Raw genomic sequence first — 13361 nt, 5'->3', positions numbered from 1 at the left:
GCTACCTTAAAAATGTGACAGCCCCTAAAGAGCTTTTCTTTATTTCCTGGAACATTTTATTTTACAGATCTCTAACACTCTCATTTAAGTACTGTTACAAATAAAAGTTTAAACAGCTAGTAACATAATTCATCTGACACTGGTCAAATTAAGTATTAACTATCTTTCTAGAAAGAGATTCAATGACTAAATTTGTTACTTTTTTACTCAACTCAGGTTCCGTTGGACAAGGGATGGTGTAGAGTTTGACCTGAGTTCAGATCCAGATGTGGTCAGGATGAACAATTCTGGGACATTTACAATCCCAAACAACAACGGTCTGGCGATGAAGAATTACAAAGGAAAATATCGCTGTTATGCCAGCAATGACCTGGGTACTGCTATTTCCAAGGAAATCCATCTCATTGCAGAAAGTAAGGAATTCTCCTACTCTTATTTTTTAATGAACTGTTTTATACTGGCTTCACTGTCACCCTCACTGTGTGCATTTCAGTTTGTATGGTGTGATGAAATATTAATCTTCTGCAGTGTATATGAGAGCTGTAGGTGAAGTCAGGGACTTTAACACATCTCATTGGCAAGGCAGAAAAGTGCAGTGATGTTAGCAAAGGTATACTCCCCAGCCCTGCAATCTACTTACTCATTTTTAGCTGTATTGCTGTAACACAAACAACATAAGAACAGCAATCCCCCATGATGTCAATGCAACCAGCTCTAAAAAGTATTGTGAACATTCTAGAGTATATAGGCTGCTTTCCCACAAAGTTGCGTTGTCCATCTGCACCAGTGGTGACCTCAGCTTTGTTGCCAGAGGACTAGCCAGAGGTGGGGGGAGTATGAGTGACATGATACCTTCTCCCGTTCCTCAATAAGGTGTGGAAAGCCCCCACTTTGGAGTGATCCTAGAAGAATGTGCAGAACAGTTCTTGAAAGTATGTGTTGTCTTGAACAGTGCAGAACAGGAAAACTACGAGGTTTGCATTGAAGTGAACTAACTCCATTACATAACACACACAAGATCCCATAACAAGTCAGTGACTGTATTCCATTTCTTTGTTTGAGCCTTAGCTTTGAGGTAGATTATAACAGAATGTCTAGTTTGATAGCAATAACATGTTAGTTCCCTTTCTTCTTGGTCCTTTTCATAAGCATAGAGTGACAAGGTTTGTGATCAAATGAATAATGGCACAGGCACTGAGATGTTTTAATAAACTCAGATGAAATGGCATTTGATGAAAGAATAATGTCGTAGTCCAAGAGCACTAGGCCAGGTTGCTAGCTTGGAAGTGTGCCAGCCCATCGACAGTTATTCCTATGCAGGTAAGACCTCTGTATCCCAGTTTGCTAATAAAAATGAATTACAAGATCACCATAGCATGGGAAAATGGGTATCCCCCTGATGCTGCAAATTCATTGTGGATTTGTGGAAATGTATATAATTCATCTGAAGGCAACAGTTAATGACTCGCAGAGTGTGCTAACCCAGATGTGTACACTAAATCAAGCCTTAAGGTGGCATTGGGTTTAGCCAATGATAAAAAATGGTTACATGACCATGCAAATATGTGTATAGTTAAATGCAAACTAGTATTTATATTATAGACATTGAAACAACTGCACTGACAAAATATTTTCTTTTATCAATTGTGGTAATAGGATGACATTTCAGCAGTGCAACAGTATTTGCATCATTCATGGGTAAATATCTAATCTGCTAGGGTATTTTATATACTTTACTTTTGGGCTGACAGAACTTTCATTTCATTGAACGTAAAACTGGTTGCAGTTTTGTGAACAAGTTTGGGATCACAGGTGAATTTGCTGTATACCAAGATAAACACTGCATTTTTTTCAGAACATTTCAGATCACTTCATGTTATTTGCCATGCCCTATAACAATATACTGAGTTCAGGCAGTATCACCATATCTTTTGTGTTTGGTAGCTTTCTCCAACTAGTACAATTCACTAGAACTTTCTGATTTATTCGGAACATGTAAAATATACTATGTCTGAGCCATTCACCCCCTTCATCTGTTGCATTCCTCTCAGTAAAAAGTCAGTCTCTTAAGCACTTGTTTTCTTTTTTTTTTCATTTTTCTGATGTATTTTTTATAATTTCAAATTAATTGCTTTAAACACTAGCAATGTTAATTTGTCAAGATTTTATAGAATGCTACATAAAAAATAAAGAAAGAACAGACCTTGGGGGTATCCACAACATAGTTTAACATACAACACACATCATGAGTTAGTGACTAAATAAAGGGATCTAGTCATTATATAATTAGAAACAGGTCTTTGTAGATATATCTGATGACTAATTAGGCTCAACATCCTGAATAATTGGGTGAGGTCTAAGGGCTGGTCGGAGTTACTTGTTGTAATGATGGATGACCTTACATTCACTGCTGCAGTATTCATTACAAATGGGATTCCCTGCTTTACCTAAGTCTACCGTTACTTTAAGGTACGCTGAATGTGACCCGCACACTCTTTGCGTAGCATAGGGTATAAAGGTGATGTTCAGGTGTGCCATACTCAGAACTTCTTTGCTGCCAATATGAGTGCTGTTTTATCCATCGGTCTGTTACCTCTATCTGTTTTTTGCCATTTTTCTGTTTGTTGGCATTCCAGTGATTACTCCTGCTTGCTGAAGCTCTCACCATTGGAGATAATTACCCAGTTGGGTTTTTTGTTCTTTTTTCTGATTGTTTTGTGCTGTTTGGGGAGTTCATGTCATCCAGAAAGGGTAAATGCCAGTGTGGGAGACTGATTCCCCATAAAGACCTCCACAATAAGTGTCTTTTTTGCCTGGGTGCTGCTCACAACCATACATCTTTTTCAATTTGTCAGGCATACATCCATAAAACACTTCATAGTAGGCCATCTTCACTTTCATTGTATCCTGAGAACCAGTGTCTTAAGCTTCTTGCTAAATATAGTATGGATGGAACTTTCTGCCCTAAGGATCAGCTCTCAGGGAAAAAGAAAGTGAATAAGGTAAGACTGGAATCTTCCGCTGTCCAGCCTCTGCCGGGAGTTTCACCCGAGGTTATTACAAACCCAGAGACTTGCCTGGTTGTATTGCCATATTCCTCTACCACATCTGGGTTGGAGGCCGGTGAGGATCTGGCAGGCAGCATGTCTGACAAGGCTTTGCAGGTGTCCATTTTGAGTGTTCAGGGGAACCACGGTTGACTGTTTCTGAGGGGTCTAGAGATGTTCCACAGTTTCTCTTTAGGGAAGAAGTTCCTACTATGGTTGTGGAATGCTGTCCTGAGTCGGGGCCTTCTCAGGTTTCTAGGACGGATGTTCCATTAAAAAAGAAACAGAAAACTAATCATGTTTCTTCTGCTCCTAGGGATCCACAAAGTGAGTGGCAGGCCTTTACTCAGGGGTTATTTAATGCTTTACAGTCATTAAGGCCTCCTCAAGGGGTTTTGGTTCCTGCTCCTCCTTGTTCCTCTTCTTCCACTAATAGGCCCAGTAAATTGAATTTAGGAAGAGTTAGATTCTGATGATGAATCCATTGCTTATTCTACCCATTTTTTTCTCCTTTAGACTATGGGTCTGAGGAGGAAGCCTCTCATGCTCTAGATAATCCTTCTGAGGAAATTTCCTTTGGGGACACAATCTCTAGGATGATGGAATTTTTTAAGTGGGATTGTGCCCAGGTTTTGGGTATCCATAAGAGGTACAATGAGTTACTGCAGATGGAATCTCCTAAACCTGTGGCCATTCCTCCTGTCTTGGCTGCTTTATTGGATGTTTTTTCCAATGCCTCTAAAGCACCGGATTCTCTGTCCCCTGCTCCCAAGAAGTCTGATAGCTTTTATATGGTGCCTGAGGAGTGTTCCTTTTTGTTTAAATGTCCTGCTGCTGATCCTCTGTGGTGTCTGTAGCCTTTGTTAAGCCTTTTCAATTGCTTCCTTCATCCAAGTTACTGCTGTCTGACAAGTACAGTAGAACCATGGATAGGCTGGGTAAAAAGCCGATGCCATTACATCAGTCTTTCTTGCCGAGAAGGAGCCCGAAGCAGAAGCAGTTCGCAAGTGCCGGCCGGCCGCTACCTGAAATTTTCATTTTTCGAGTTTCAAACCTGAAGTCTTCTAAAGCTAAGTACCCCATTGGGGACTCTTTCTTGCTCTAACCGATATCAGAAAAAGTTAACAATTGTCTTGCCTGTGGAAAGCAAATACCTCACAGAGATTTTCATTCTTACTGCGCCACCTGTTTAGGCCCAGACCATGACGCCCCTTGCTGTCAGTTTTGTGCCTTGTTTAACACCCGAACCATTCGTCATTGGGCTATTTTTGTAGCTAAATTCTTTTGCTCTCATTCTCCATATTCTGAAATGGCTTTGGTAAGCCATCTGACTACCGATCTTCTGAAAAAGTGCAAAGACAAAGACAGAGACAGACCGCATAGGTTAAAAACTGCCGATGATGCTTTCATTAAGCTAGTCGGCAGTCCAATGGTACTCAGTGAGGCGACTGCAGCCCCTGATGCCTGCTTCTACAGATTCGCAGGCCTCTGCTGAGATCCATTCCCATGTCGCGAGATGCTTCTTCGACTATGGAACCTGCGGATGTCTCTACCTTGGATGGGTCTGGAGCCGCTGTGCAGGCACCGGCTTCTGAAGGTGTATTCCAAACTACAGATATTCATATTAAACCGACAACTTCTTTTTTAACTAAAACTACCAAGTTTCTCAGGCCCAGAGTTCGCACTACGCCTAGATTGGCATCCAAAGTGCATGCTCAAGTTCCCATGCCACAAAAACAAATGCTTAGAATGGCTGAAGACCTTATTACTCTTATTAGGGGCAGCCAGCCTTCCCCTGCTAAAAGACAAATAATTGAATTTCTTTCTGATTCTACAGACCAGGAGTTCAATGACTCTGACCCTGCTGATTACCAGGACATACCCTTGTCTACCTATGAGGATTCAGATGCAGAGGAATCCATTCCCTCTGTCTCCTCTCCAGAGGATTTTTCTTTTGGTGAAACCTTGCATACCTTAAGAGAGCATTTCCGCTGGGAATGCCAGGACTATCCTCAGTCCAAAAAGAGACTCAGGGAATTTTTAGATTTGCCTCAACACAGGCCTCTAGCTATATCCCCTGTCCTGGATGTTGTAGATGATGTCTTCATGGAATCCAGCCTTACTCCTGACACTTTACCACCAGCTCCTAGAAAACCCGACAGGTACTACAGAGTACCTGACTCTCACAAATTTCTCTTTAAGAATCCTACTTCAGATTCAGAGACCATTTCCTAGGGACCTAAAGGCATTAAGGCTACTACAGCCAAAAACCCTACCCCTTCAGACAGGCATTCTAGAGCTTTAGACAGATGGGGTAAGAAGGTATATACTTCTGCAACTCTTGCCATCAGGGCTTTGACTTGCCAGTTTCACATGTTGAAGTACCAGCAACATATTATGGAACTAATTAAACAAAAAATGGTGTTACTTCCAGATTGTGCAGAAAATAAAGATTTACAAGAGTTAATGCATTCTGCAAACTAAGTTAGTAAACATACACTGCAGTGTGGGTTTGATGCCTTAGAAGCATCTTGCAGGGCTGCTGTCACTGGGTCTGTACTGAGAAGGCATGCTTGGATGAAGGAAAACGTCTTGCCAGACCATGTCAAAGCAAAATTACTAGATGCTCTATTAAATCAGGATTGTTTGGCACAAAAGCAGAAGTTCTTAAAAAGATGGAAGAAAAAGCTAAATCTATGCAAACTGTCAAAGACTTCTTTCAGGTGCAGCCACCTAGATTCAGTAGGCATTGGCCTTCAAAAAATGGTCCTTTCAAGTCCCTCCCAGGCCTTCTTAGTCCAAACCCAGGGGAAACAGACCCCCAAGACTACAGTCTCAAGGTATGCAGAGATCTAAACAATGGAGTGTTCCTACCTCAAAAACAGGGAGTGGTAAGCCACCCCTTATGGAAAAAGTTCACAATGAATTTCCAATTATCCTTCCCAGCCATGCCCAAGGACTTGCACCTCTAGGAGGAAAACTCACCCTTCATGCAAAAAACTGGATGTCCATTACTCAGGACTGAAGGGTTCTAAACATTGTATCCCAGGGATACAGATTCTACTTCCACTCACTGCCAACCCCAAGCGGATTGCCAGACCTTCCTCCAAACCAGTGGGCAGAGGCTCAAAAACAAGTACTATTTCTTCTCCATATCAGGGCTATTCAACCTGTTCCAGTAGAACAAAGGGGACAGGGTTTCTACTCCAGACTGTTCCTGGTGCCCAGAAAAGAGAGTTCTTGGCACCCTATCCTGGATCTATCAATTCTCAACACCTTTCTGGTGGTCACAAAATTCAAAATGCTTACACTGCAACAGCTTCTTCCTATGCTAGCCAAGGATGCCTGGTTAGTCACCCTAGACTTAAAAGAAGCTTATCTGCACATCCCTATAAGGGAGTCTTGCAGAAAATATCTACGTTTCAGGGCAGGCTCTTTGCACTATCAGTTCTCTGCACTTCCCTTTGGCTTATCTTCTGTGCCCAGAGTATTCACAAAGTGCCTGGCTCCAGCCATTGTATACTGCAGGCAGAGATATATTCAAATTTACCCATACTTGGACGATTGCCTGATTCAGGCGGACAGTCAGGAATTGCTATTTCAGCACCTGGCATTTGTAAAAAGACTTCTAACTTCACTGGGATACACCATCAAGGATAAGAAATCACAACTGGTGCCCAGCCAACAAATTATTCCTGGGAGCAAGCTTGAACGCAACTTCCTAGATGGCATTCCTCACTCAAGAAAAGCAGGTCCATTTGACAAACTATTTCTATCTAATGGCCACCAAAACCCAGCTATCTGCAAGGAAAATACTGCAAGCCCTAGGGTTCATGGCCTCATGCATTCTGCTAATTCCATATGCAAAGATGTCTTACATGTGCAGCCACCTAGCTTCAGTAGGCATTGGCCTTCAAAAAATTGGTCCTTTACAGTCCCTCCCAGGCCTTCTCAGTCCAAACCCAGGGGAAACAGACCCCCAAGACTACAGTCACAGGGTATGCAGAGATCTAAACAATGGAGTGTTCCCACCTCAAAAACAGGGAGCTTTTGCATATAAGGAAACTTCAATGGTACTTAAAAAGTTTCTGGTGTCAACATTTTCAGGACCTGGAAATAGTGATTCCTATCATACGTTGTCTAAGGGCAGAGTTCCTTTGGTGGGCAGTGGCATGCAACCACAACAAGGGACTTCCTTTCACTCAACCCCTCGCTGCCCAAACCCTGACAACAGATGCATCAGACTGTGCATGGGGGGGCTCACATGGTAGGCAAATGCATTCAAGGCAAATGGAGCCCAGAACAAATTCCCCTGCATATCAATCAAAAAGAGATACTAGTTGTACAGAATGCTCTGACAGTCTTCAAATACCTTATCCTTCCAGGACAGCTCCTGATAAAGACAGACAATACTACAGCTATGTGGTACATAAACAAGCAGGGGGGAACTCATTCTTACATACTCTTCAGGTTAGCCATGGCCCTGTGGAACACAGCTTTGAGCAGCCAAGTGCACCTACAAGCTCAATTCCTACCAGGCAAGCAAAATTCACTGGCAGACAACTTAAACAGAAATCTACTGGACCCTCATGAGTGGAAACTGGAACCCAACTCATTCAAACTTCTAACCCAGAGGTGGGGAACACTGGAGGTGGACCTTTTTGCCTCCCCCCAAAACCACCAATTGAGCAAATTTTGCACCAGGAACCCTCACAGCATAGCCTGGAAGGTGGATGCCCTATCCTTTACATGTGAAAACCTCTCAGTTTATGCCTTTCATCCACTGCCCCTCCTCTCAAAAGTACTACTCCAGATCAAACAGGACAGGCCAAGGGCAATCCTTATTGCACCAGACTGGCCACGCCAGCACTGGTACCCGCTCCTATGCAGTCTGACAGCAGTGCCACCCTGGCACCTACATCAGACACCTTCCCTGCTGTCTCAGCAGGAGGGACAGATTTTGCATCCTCAGCTTCAAACCCTAAACTTTGCAGCCTGGCTTATCCCTTGAATACACCACCAGCATCCCTCAGCAAACAGGTGCTGGACATCATCCTTGAGGTCAAAAAGCCTAGTACTAGGAAATCCTATGCTGAAAATTGGAAAATATGTTGTCCTTGGAGTCAGTCTCAAGGAAAGGACACAGCTGTGCCCACCTTACCTCAAATCCTTGATTACCTAGCAGAGCTGCTCCACAGAGGCCTATCCTTCTCATCCATTAAGATTCATGCCTCTGCCATCTCAGCTCATTATAATACTAAGCCACTTCTCTTTTCTCACCCTCTCATCAAACAGATCCTAAGAGGAGCTAACAATTTAAGGCCCCCTAGGAGAGCTCCCACCCCGGCCTGGGACCTTAACTTTGTACTGGAGAAGCTCACACTTCCCTTTTGAAGCTGCTGCTTCAGCAGAGTTAAAATTCCTCTCTTGGAAAACAGCCTTGCTTCTAGCTATTACTTCAGCAAGAAGAGTGTCTGAGTTACAGACACTACTGGCGATGGAGCCCTTCAGTATTTTCCATGCTGACAGGGTTTCCCTCAGGACTAACCCATCCTTTATGCCCAAGGTGATATCCAGTGTGGCTTTAAACCAATCCATCCATTTGCCAACCTTTTTCCCTAATCCTCGGAATATAGGGGAAAGGATCCTGCACTCCTTGGACATGCACAGACAGCTCAGGTTCTACCTTGACAGGACTAAGCCTTTCAGAAAATCTGACCAGCTGCTAGTCAGCTTTGCTACAGGGGCAGAGGGCAAGGCCATTTCGAAGCAAACCATTTCCAAATGGATAGCACACTGCATCCATTTCTGCTACAAGCACCATGGAAAACCTACCTCTCAGGGGATCAGAACTCATTCCACTAGAGCTACTTCAACCTCTACAGCATTTCTCAGGGGAGTCCCTGTTCCTGAAAGCTGCAACCTGGAGTTCTGTACACATCTTCACCAAGCATTACCACTTACCTATTTTTTTCTAAATCCAGAGCTGGATTTGCTACAGCTGTCTTACAAGGCCTGCTAGCCAGCCCTAACACTTTTTGACTGCCTCCACCCTTCCTCAGCTTTGAGAATCAACCCAAGTGTGATGACTGCAACAGTGAAACATGAAGAACATAGTACAGTTGTGTACACTTACCATAAATGTAGCTGTTTGAGTGTATTCACTGTTGCAGTCATGGTTTCCCTCCCTCCAGTCCCCTGGCTTTCTCTCTCCTTTCTACTTATCTTCTTTATGGCCATTTTTATGGCAGGGGTATTTACTTTTTACTGGAGGTGTTCCACACCATGTAATAGCTTCCTATTTTGGGTGCTCCTGACATATGGGGCAAGAAAACTGATGTAATGGCATCAGCTGCATGTTTTATACCCCTGACAACCTGAGGCTATGGAAGAGGCAACAGCATCCAATGCAGAAATCCCAAGACTCTGGTATTCGGGCCAACTGAGGGCTACCTGCAGGCAGATAACCCAAGTGTGATGACTGCAACAGTGAATACACTTGAACATCTACATTTATGGTAACTGTACTTTTCCGCTCTTGCTCCCTCAGGCCTTTCTGGTGTCTCTGGATCTTAAGGATGCTTATCTCCATATTCCGAGCAATCCTCTTTTCAGGAGATTTTTGCATTTCTCCGTTGCTTCCCAGCATTTTCACTTCTGTGCTTTGCCCCTTGGCCTTTCTGCTGCCTCAAGGGTATTCACTAAATGCCTTGCTCCTGTGATTGCTTTTTGCAGGCTACAAAGGATCCAAATCTTTCTTTATTTGGATGACCTGCTGATTCAGGGATCCTCTTCAGAGGTCATTTTGCAAAATCTTCATTTTTCATGAAAAACTTCAAAAAGTATTCCTTAACTCCTTCTCAGGATCATGTCTTTTTGGGTTGCAGGATTCAAATGGTGCCAATGCTGGCATCCCTGCCTCCTCAAAAGGCCTTAACTCTCATTTCTTTCTTTCAAATTCTTCTTCCCCTGCCTTCCATTACAGCCAGGGAGGTTCTGAGAGCTCTATTGTTCATGGCTTCCACCATTCCAATGCTCCCTCTGGCCAAACTCCACATGAGGAAGTTCCAATGGTTTCTGAAGTCAGTGTGGTTTCAGCATGCGCATCCTCTAGACTTTCCAGTTCCTCTTCTCCTGTGTCTCAAGAAAGAATTTCTGTGGTGGATTCGGCAGTTGTCTCTGAATACAAGGCTCCCTTTTCAACCTCTGCTTCCCCCTCAGGATCTGTCCACAGATGCTTCAGATGTGGGATAGGGAGCAACATATGGCTCCCTGAGGGTACAGGGAGTGTGGTTGCCTCATCAGCAGAAGGAACACATCAACATCATAGAGATGAGAGCTCTTCTGCTGGCTCTTCAGGCCTTTCATCCTATCTTCTCTCCGAGGCCTCTGGAGGTATTCACAGATAATACCACTGTTCCGTGATATAGCAACAAACAGGTGGGTACAAGATCTTACTGTCTTTGCTGGCTGGAACTTCTGGTATGGGATTTGGCTATCAAGTATCAAGTGACTCTTCAGGCAGTTTATGTTCCTTCATATCAGAACATTGTGGCAGACAGTCTGAGCAGGTTCTTCACTCAATCCCACGAATGGCTGCTTCACAGGCATGTGTTTCTGGACGTTGTTCACCAGTGGGATACTTCTCAAGTAGATCTCTTTGCCTCCCCTCTGAACAGACAACTTCCTCTGTTTTGTGCCAAAGTCCCAGGTCCTCTAATATGGACAGTGAATGCCCTCTCATTTTCTTGGAATAGGATGTTTCTTTATACATTCCCTCCCCTTCCTCTCATTCTGAGAGTCCTGTTCAAGATTCAACAGGATGCTCCCAGAATCTTGTTGTTGACTCCCTTTTGGCCACGACAGCACTGATTCGCTCTATTTCTGCAGCTAGCCAAGGGCAATCATCACAAGTTACCTCACAGGATGTCTCTCCTCACACAAGACAAGGTGTCTCTCATCCATCCCCACCTGTCCATGCTTCAACTGACACTGTGGGTGATAGGGTTTTGATCCCTCATAGATACCTTTTTTTCTGAGGACATGCTGCAGGTCCTGCAGGAGGCCAGGAAACCTACTACTAGGAAATCCTACTTGTCTAAATGGAAGAGGTTTATTATCTGGTGGCTTTCTTGTAACCTGGACCCACTTTCTGTGGATGTTCCTTTGGTTCTCTCTTATTTGTGTAAATTTCTCAGTGCTGGTTTGGCCTATTCTTCTATAAGGTCCACTTATCAGATTTTTCTGCTTGTCTGCCTTTGACTCCCCTGTTAGCTTCTATATTTGAAGCTAAGCAATTTCTTAAAGGCGTCCTTAATATTAGAGCTCCCAGGAAGCCTGTTCCTCCTCCCTGGGATTTTAATTTTGTTCTGGAAAAATTGACTCAGGCTCCTACTGAGCCTGCTGTTTCAGCTTCCTTGCGACATTGTTCTTGGAAGATGGTTCTTTTGTTAGCTCTTACTTCTGCCAGATGGGTGTCTGAGTTGCAAGCCCTTATGGCTTGTCCACCTTTTTTGATATTTCATGAGGACTGGGTGTCCTTGTATACTAATCCTTCTTTCATGCCCAAAGTGGTTAATGAGTTGTCACTTAATCAGTCTATTAATTTGCCTACTTTTTCCCCTCTCTGCGATCTGACAGTGAGAGGGTGCTGAATACCTTAGATGTGCATAGACAGCTCAGATTTTATTAAGATAAAACTAAAACTCAGAAAATCTGACCAGTTTTGTTTCATTTCATTCTAGGTCTTTAGGTTTGGCTGTTTCCAAGCAAACTATTTTCACTTGGATTTCAAAGTCTTTTTCCTTTTGTTACACTTTTCATGGTGAGAGCCTTCCTTCTTCTGTAAAGGCTCATTCTACTAGAGCTGTGGCTTCTTCTGGTGCTGTTTTCAAAGGCTTAGACACTAATTCTATTCTTGAAGCTGCTACCTGGCCTTCCGTGCATGCCTGTACCAAACATTACCAGTTGGATGGTATCTCCAGAGCTAGAGCTGGTTTTGCTGATGCCATTCTTCACGGCTTCTTAGAGGGCTCTACTGCTGCTTCCTCCTCCAAAGTTTATCTTGAGCGTTGGCACTCTCCCATCTGTGATGAATACTGCAGAAGTGAATGTAAGGGCATAGTACAGTTGTGTAACATCTTACCATAACAGTTGATGTCTTTGCCTTCACCGCTGCAGTATTCACTCCCTCCCTCCCTCCATCCCCCTGGTCTTTTTTCCTTCCTGGATGTGCAGGTTTTCCTTGAACTGCTGTTTCTACTAGGGCAATCAGTTCTGAGGATGGTACTCCTGAATGTCACCTTTATGCCCTACGCTACAAAAGGAGTGTGCAGGTGACGTTCAGCCTACCTTAAAGCAATGGTAGACTTTGGAAAACTGGCCAGACAGTGGGCTTCATGGCCAGGAATTCCATTTGTAATGACTACTGCAGCAGTGAAGGCAAGGACATCTACTGTTATGGTAAGATTTTACACAACTGTACTTTCATTAGGTGAGATTCAAAGTATTACACCCATTGCTTGGGAATTGTTTATTGTTATCATCTCAACTGCTACATAAGTACTCTAGTAATCTTTACATATATTTTACTATGCTCAGCAATTATTTTCATTTTTGGGCTGTGAAAGTACAATTGTGTAATCAAACGTAATATAACAATAGATGGTCTAATAGATTACTGTGCAGCAACCTAAGCTGTTAGGGTTATATCCTGCCAAGGATATGACCAAATGGCCAGCTTTATAAAGCTTTAAAGCAACTTCTATATGCCCTAAATGCCTGGAGTTCAAGCAGAGCTCCATATAAAAGACAGTTAGAGCACCAGAAACTTAAGAACTTTCTTGCCCCAATAAGGGAGGCAACAGCCATGAAAGGAAAAATGCTAGGAAAGTAAAACTAACTATATACACAAGAGTATATGCTTCCACACCTGGCAAAATGTAACCAATCAAAAAAGGGGAAGGAGGGAGAGTAAGGCAATTGCAACAGTGATCTATTAGAACATCTACTGTTATGGTAAGTTTACTTACACAACTGTACTTACACAAGTGTACTATTTTATTTACTCTGTCTTGGCCAGGTTAGTAGCACTAGGCAATTGTCCTCTTTTCAGGGGAGACTTGAGGTGGTATTCATACTGATTGGAGAAATTTGTCCAAGTTCTTTTTTTAGCTATATTATAAAAGGAAGAAATTACACTCAAGATTGGTCAGAACTTTTCCTTAATGGGGCCCAACAACCTGACTTCATGACATCACAAATATATTAGCAACTAAGTACATTGCAGACTTCAATGCAAAACTCCAAATATCA

The 13361-nt window shown here is 43.1% G+C and overlaps 1 protein-coding gene across 5 annotated transcripts in view; it reads left to right on the top strand.

Moving 5' to 3' along the window:
- The window catches only part of L1CAM (L1 cell adhesion molecule), a 2005704-nt gene that overhangs the window by 1194663 nt on the left and 797680 nt on the right, over positions 1 to 13361 (top strand). For all 5 annotated transcript variants that reach the window (XM_044080361.1, XM_044080360.1, XM_044080358.1 and 2 more), the window contains one exon: positions 217 to 413. In XM_044080361.1, coding sequence (XP_043936296.1) covers positions 217 to 413 — 197 coding nt within the window. The remainder of the gene's footprint in view (positions 1 to 216; positions 414 to 13361) is intronic.

The sequence above is a fragment of the Protopterus annectens genome, chromosome 8.part0 (assembly GCF_019279795.1).
Source record: "Protopterus annectens isolate FY-2018-M chromosome 8.part0, PAN1.0, whole genome shotgun sequence".
In the NCBI taxonomy this organism is placed as follows: domain Eukaryota; kingdom Metazoa; phylum Chordata; order Ceratodontiformes; family Protopteridae; genus Protopterus; species Protopterus annectens.
The sequence above is the reverse complement of the archived record's forward strand: the minus strand, read 5'-3'. Positions and strand labels throughout refer to the sequence as shown.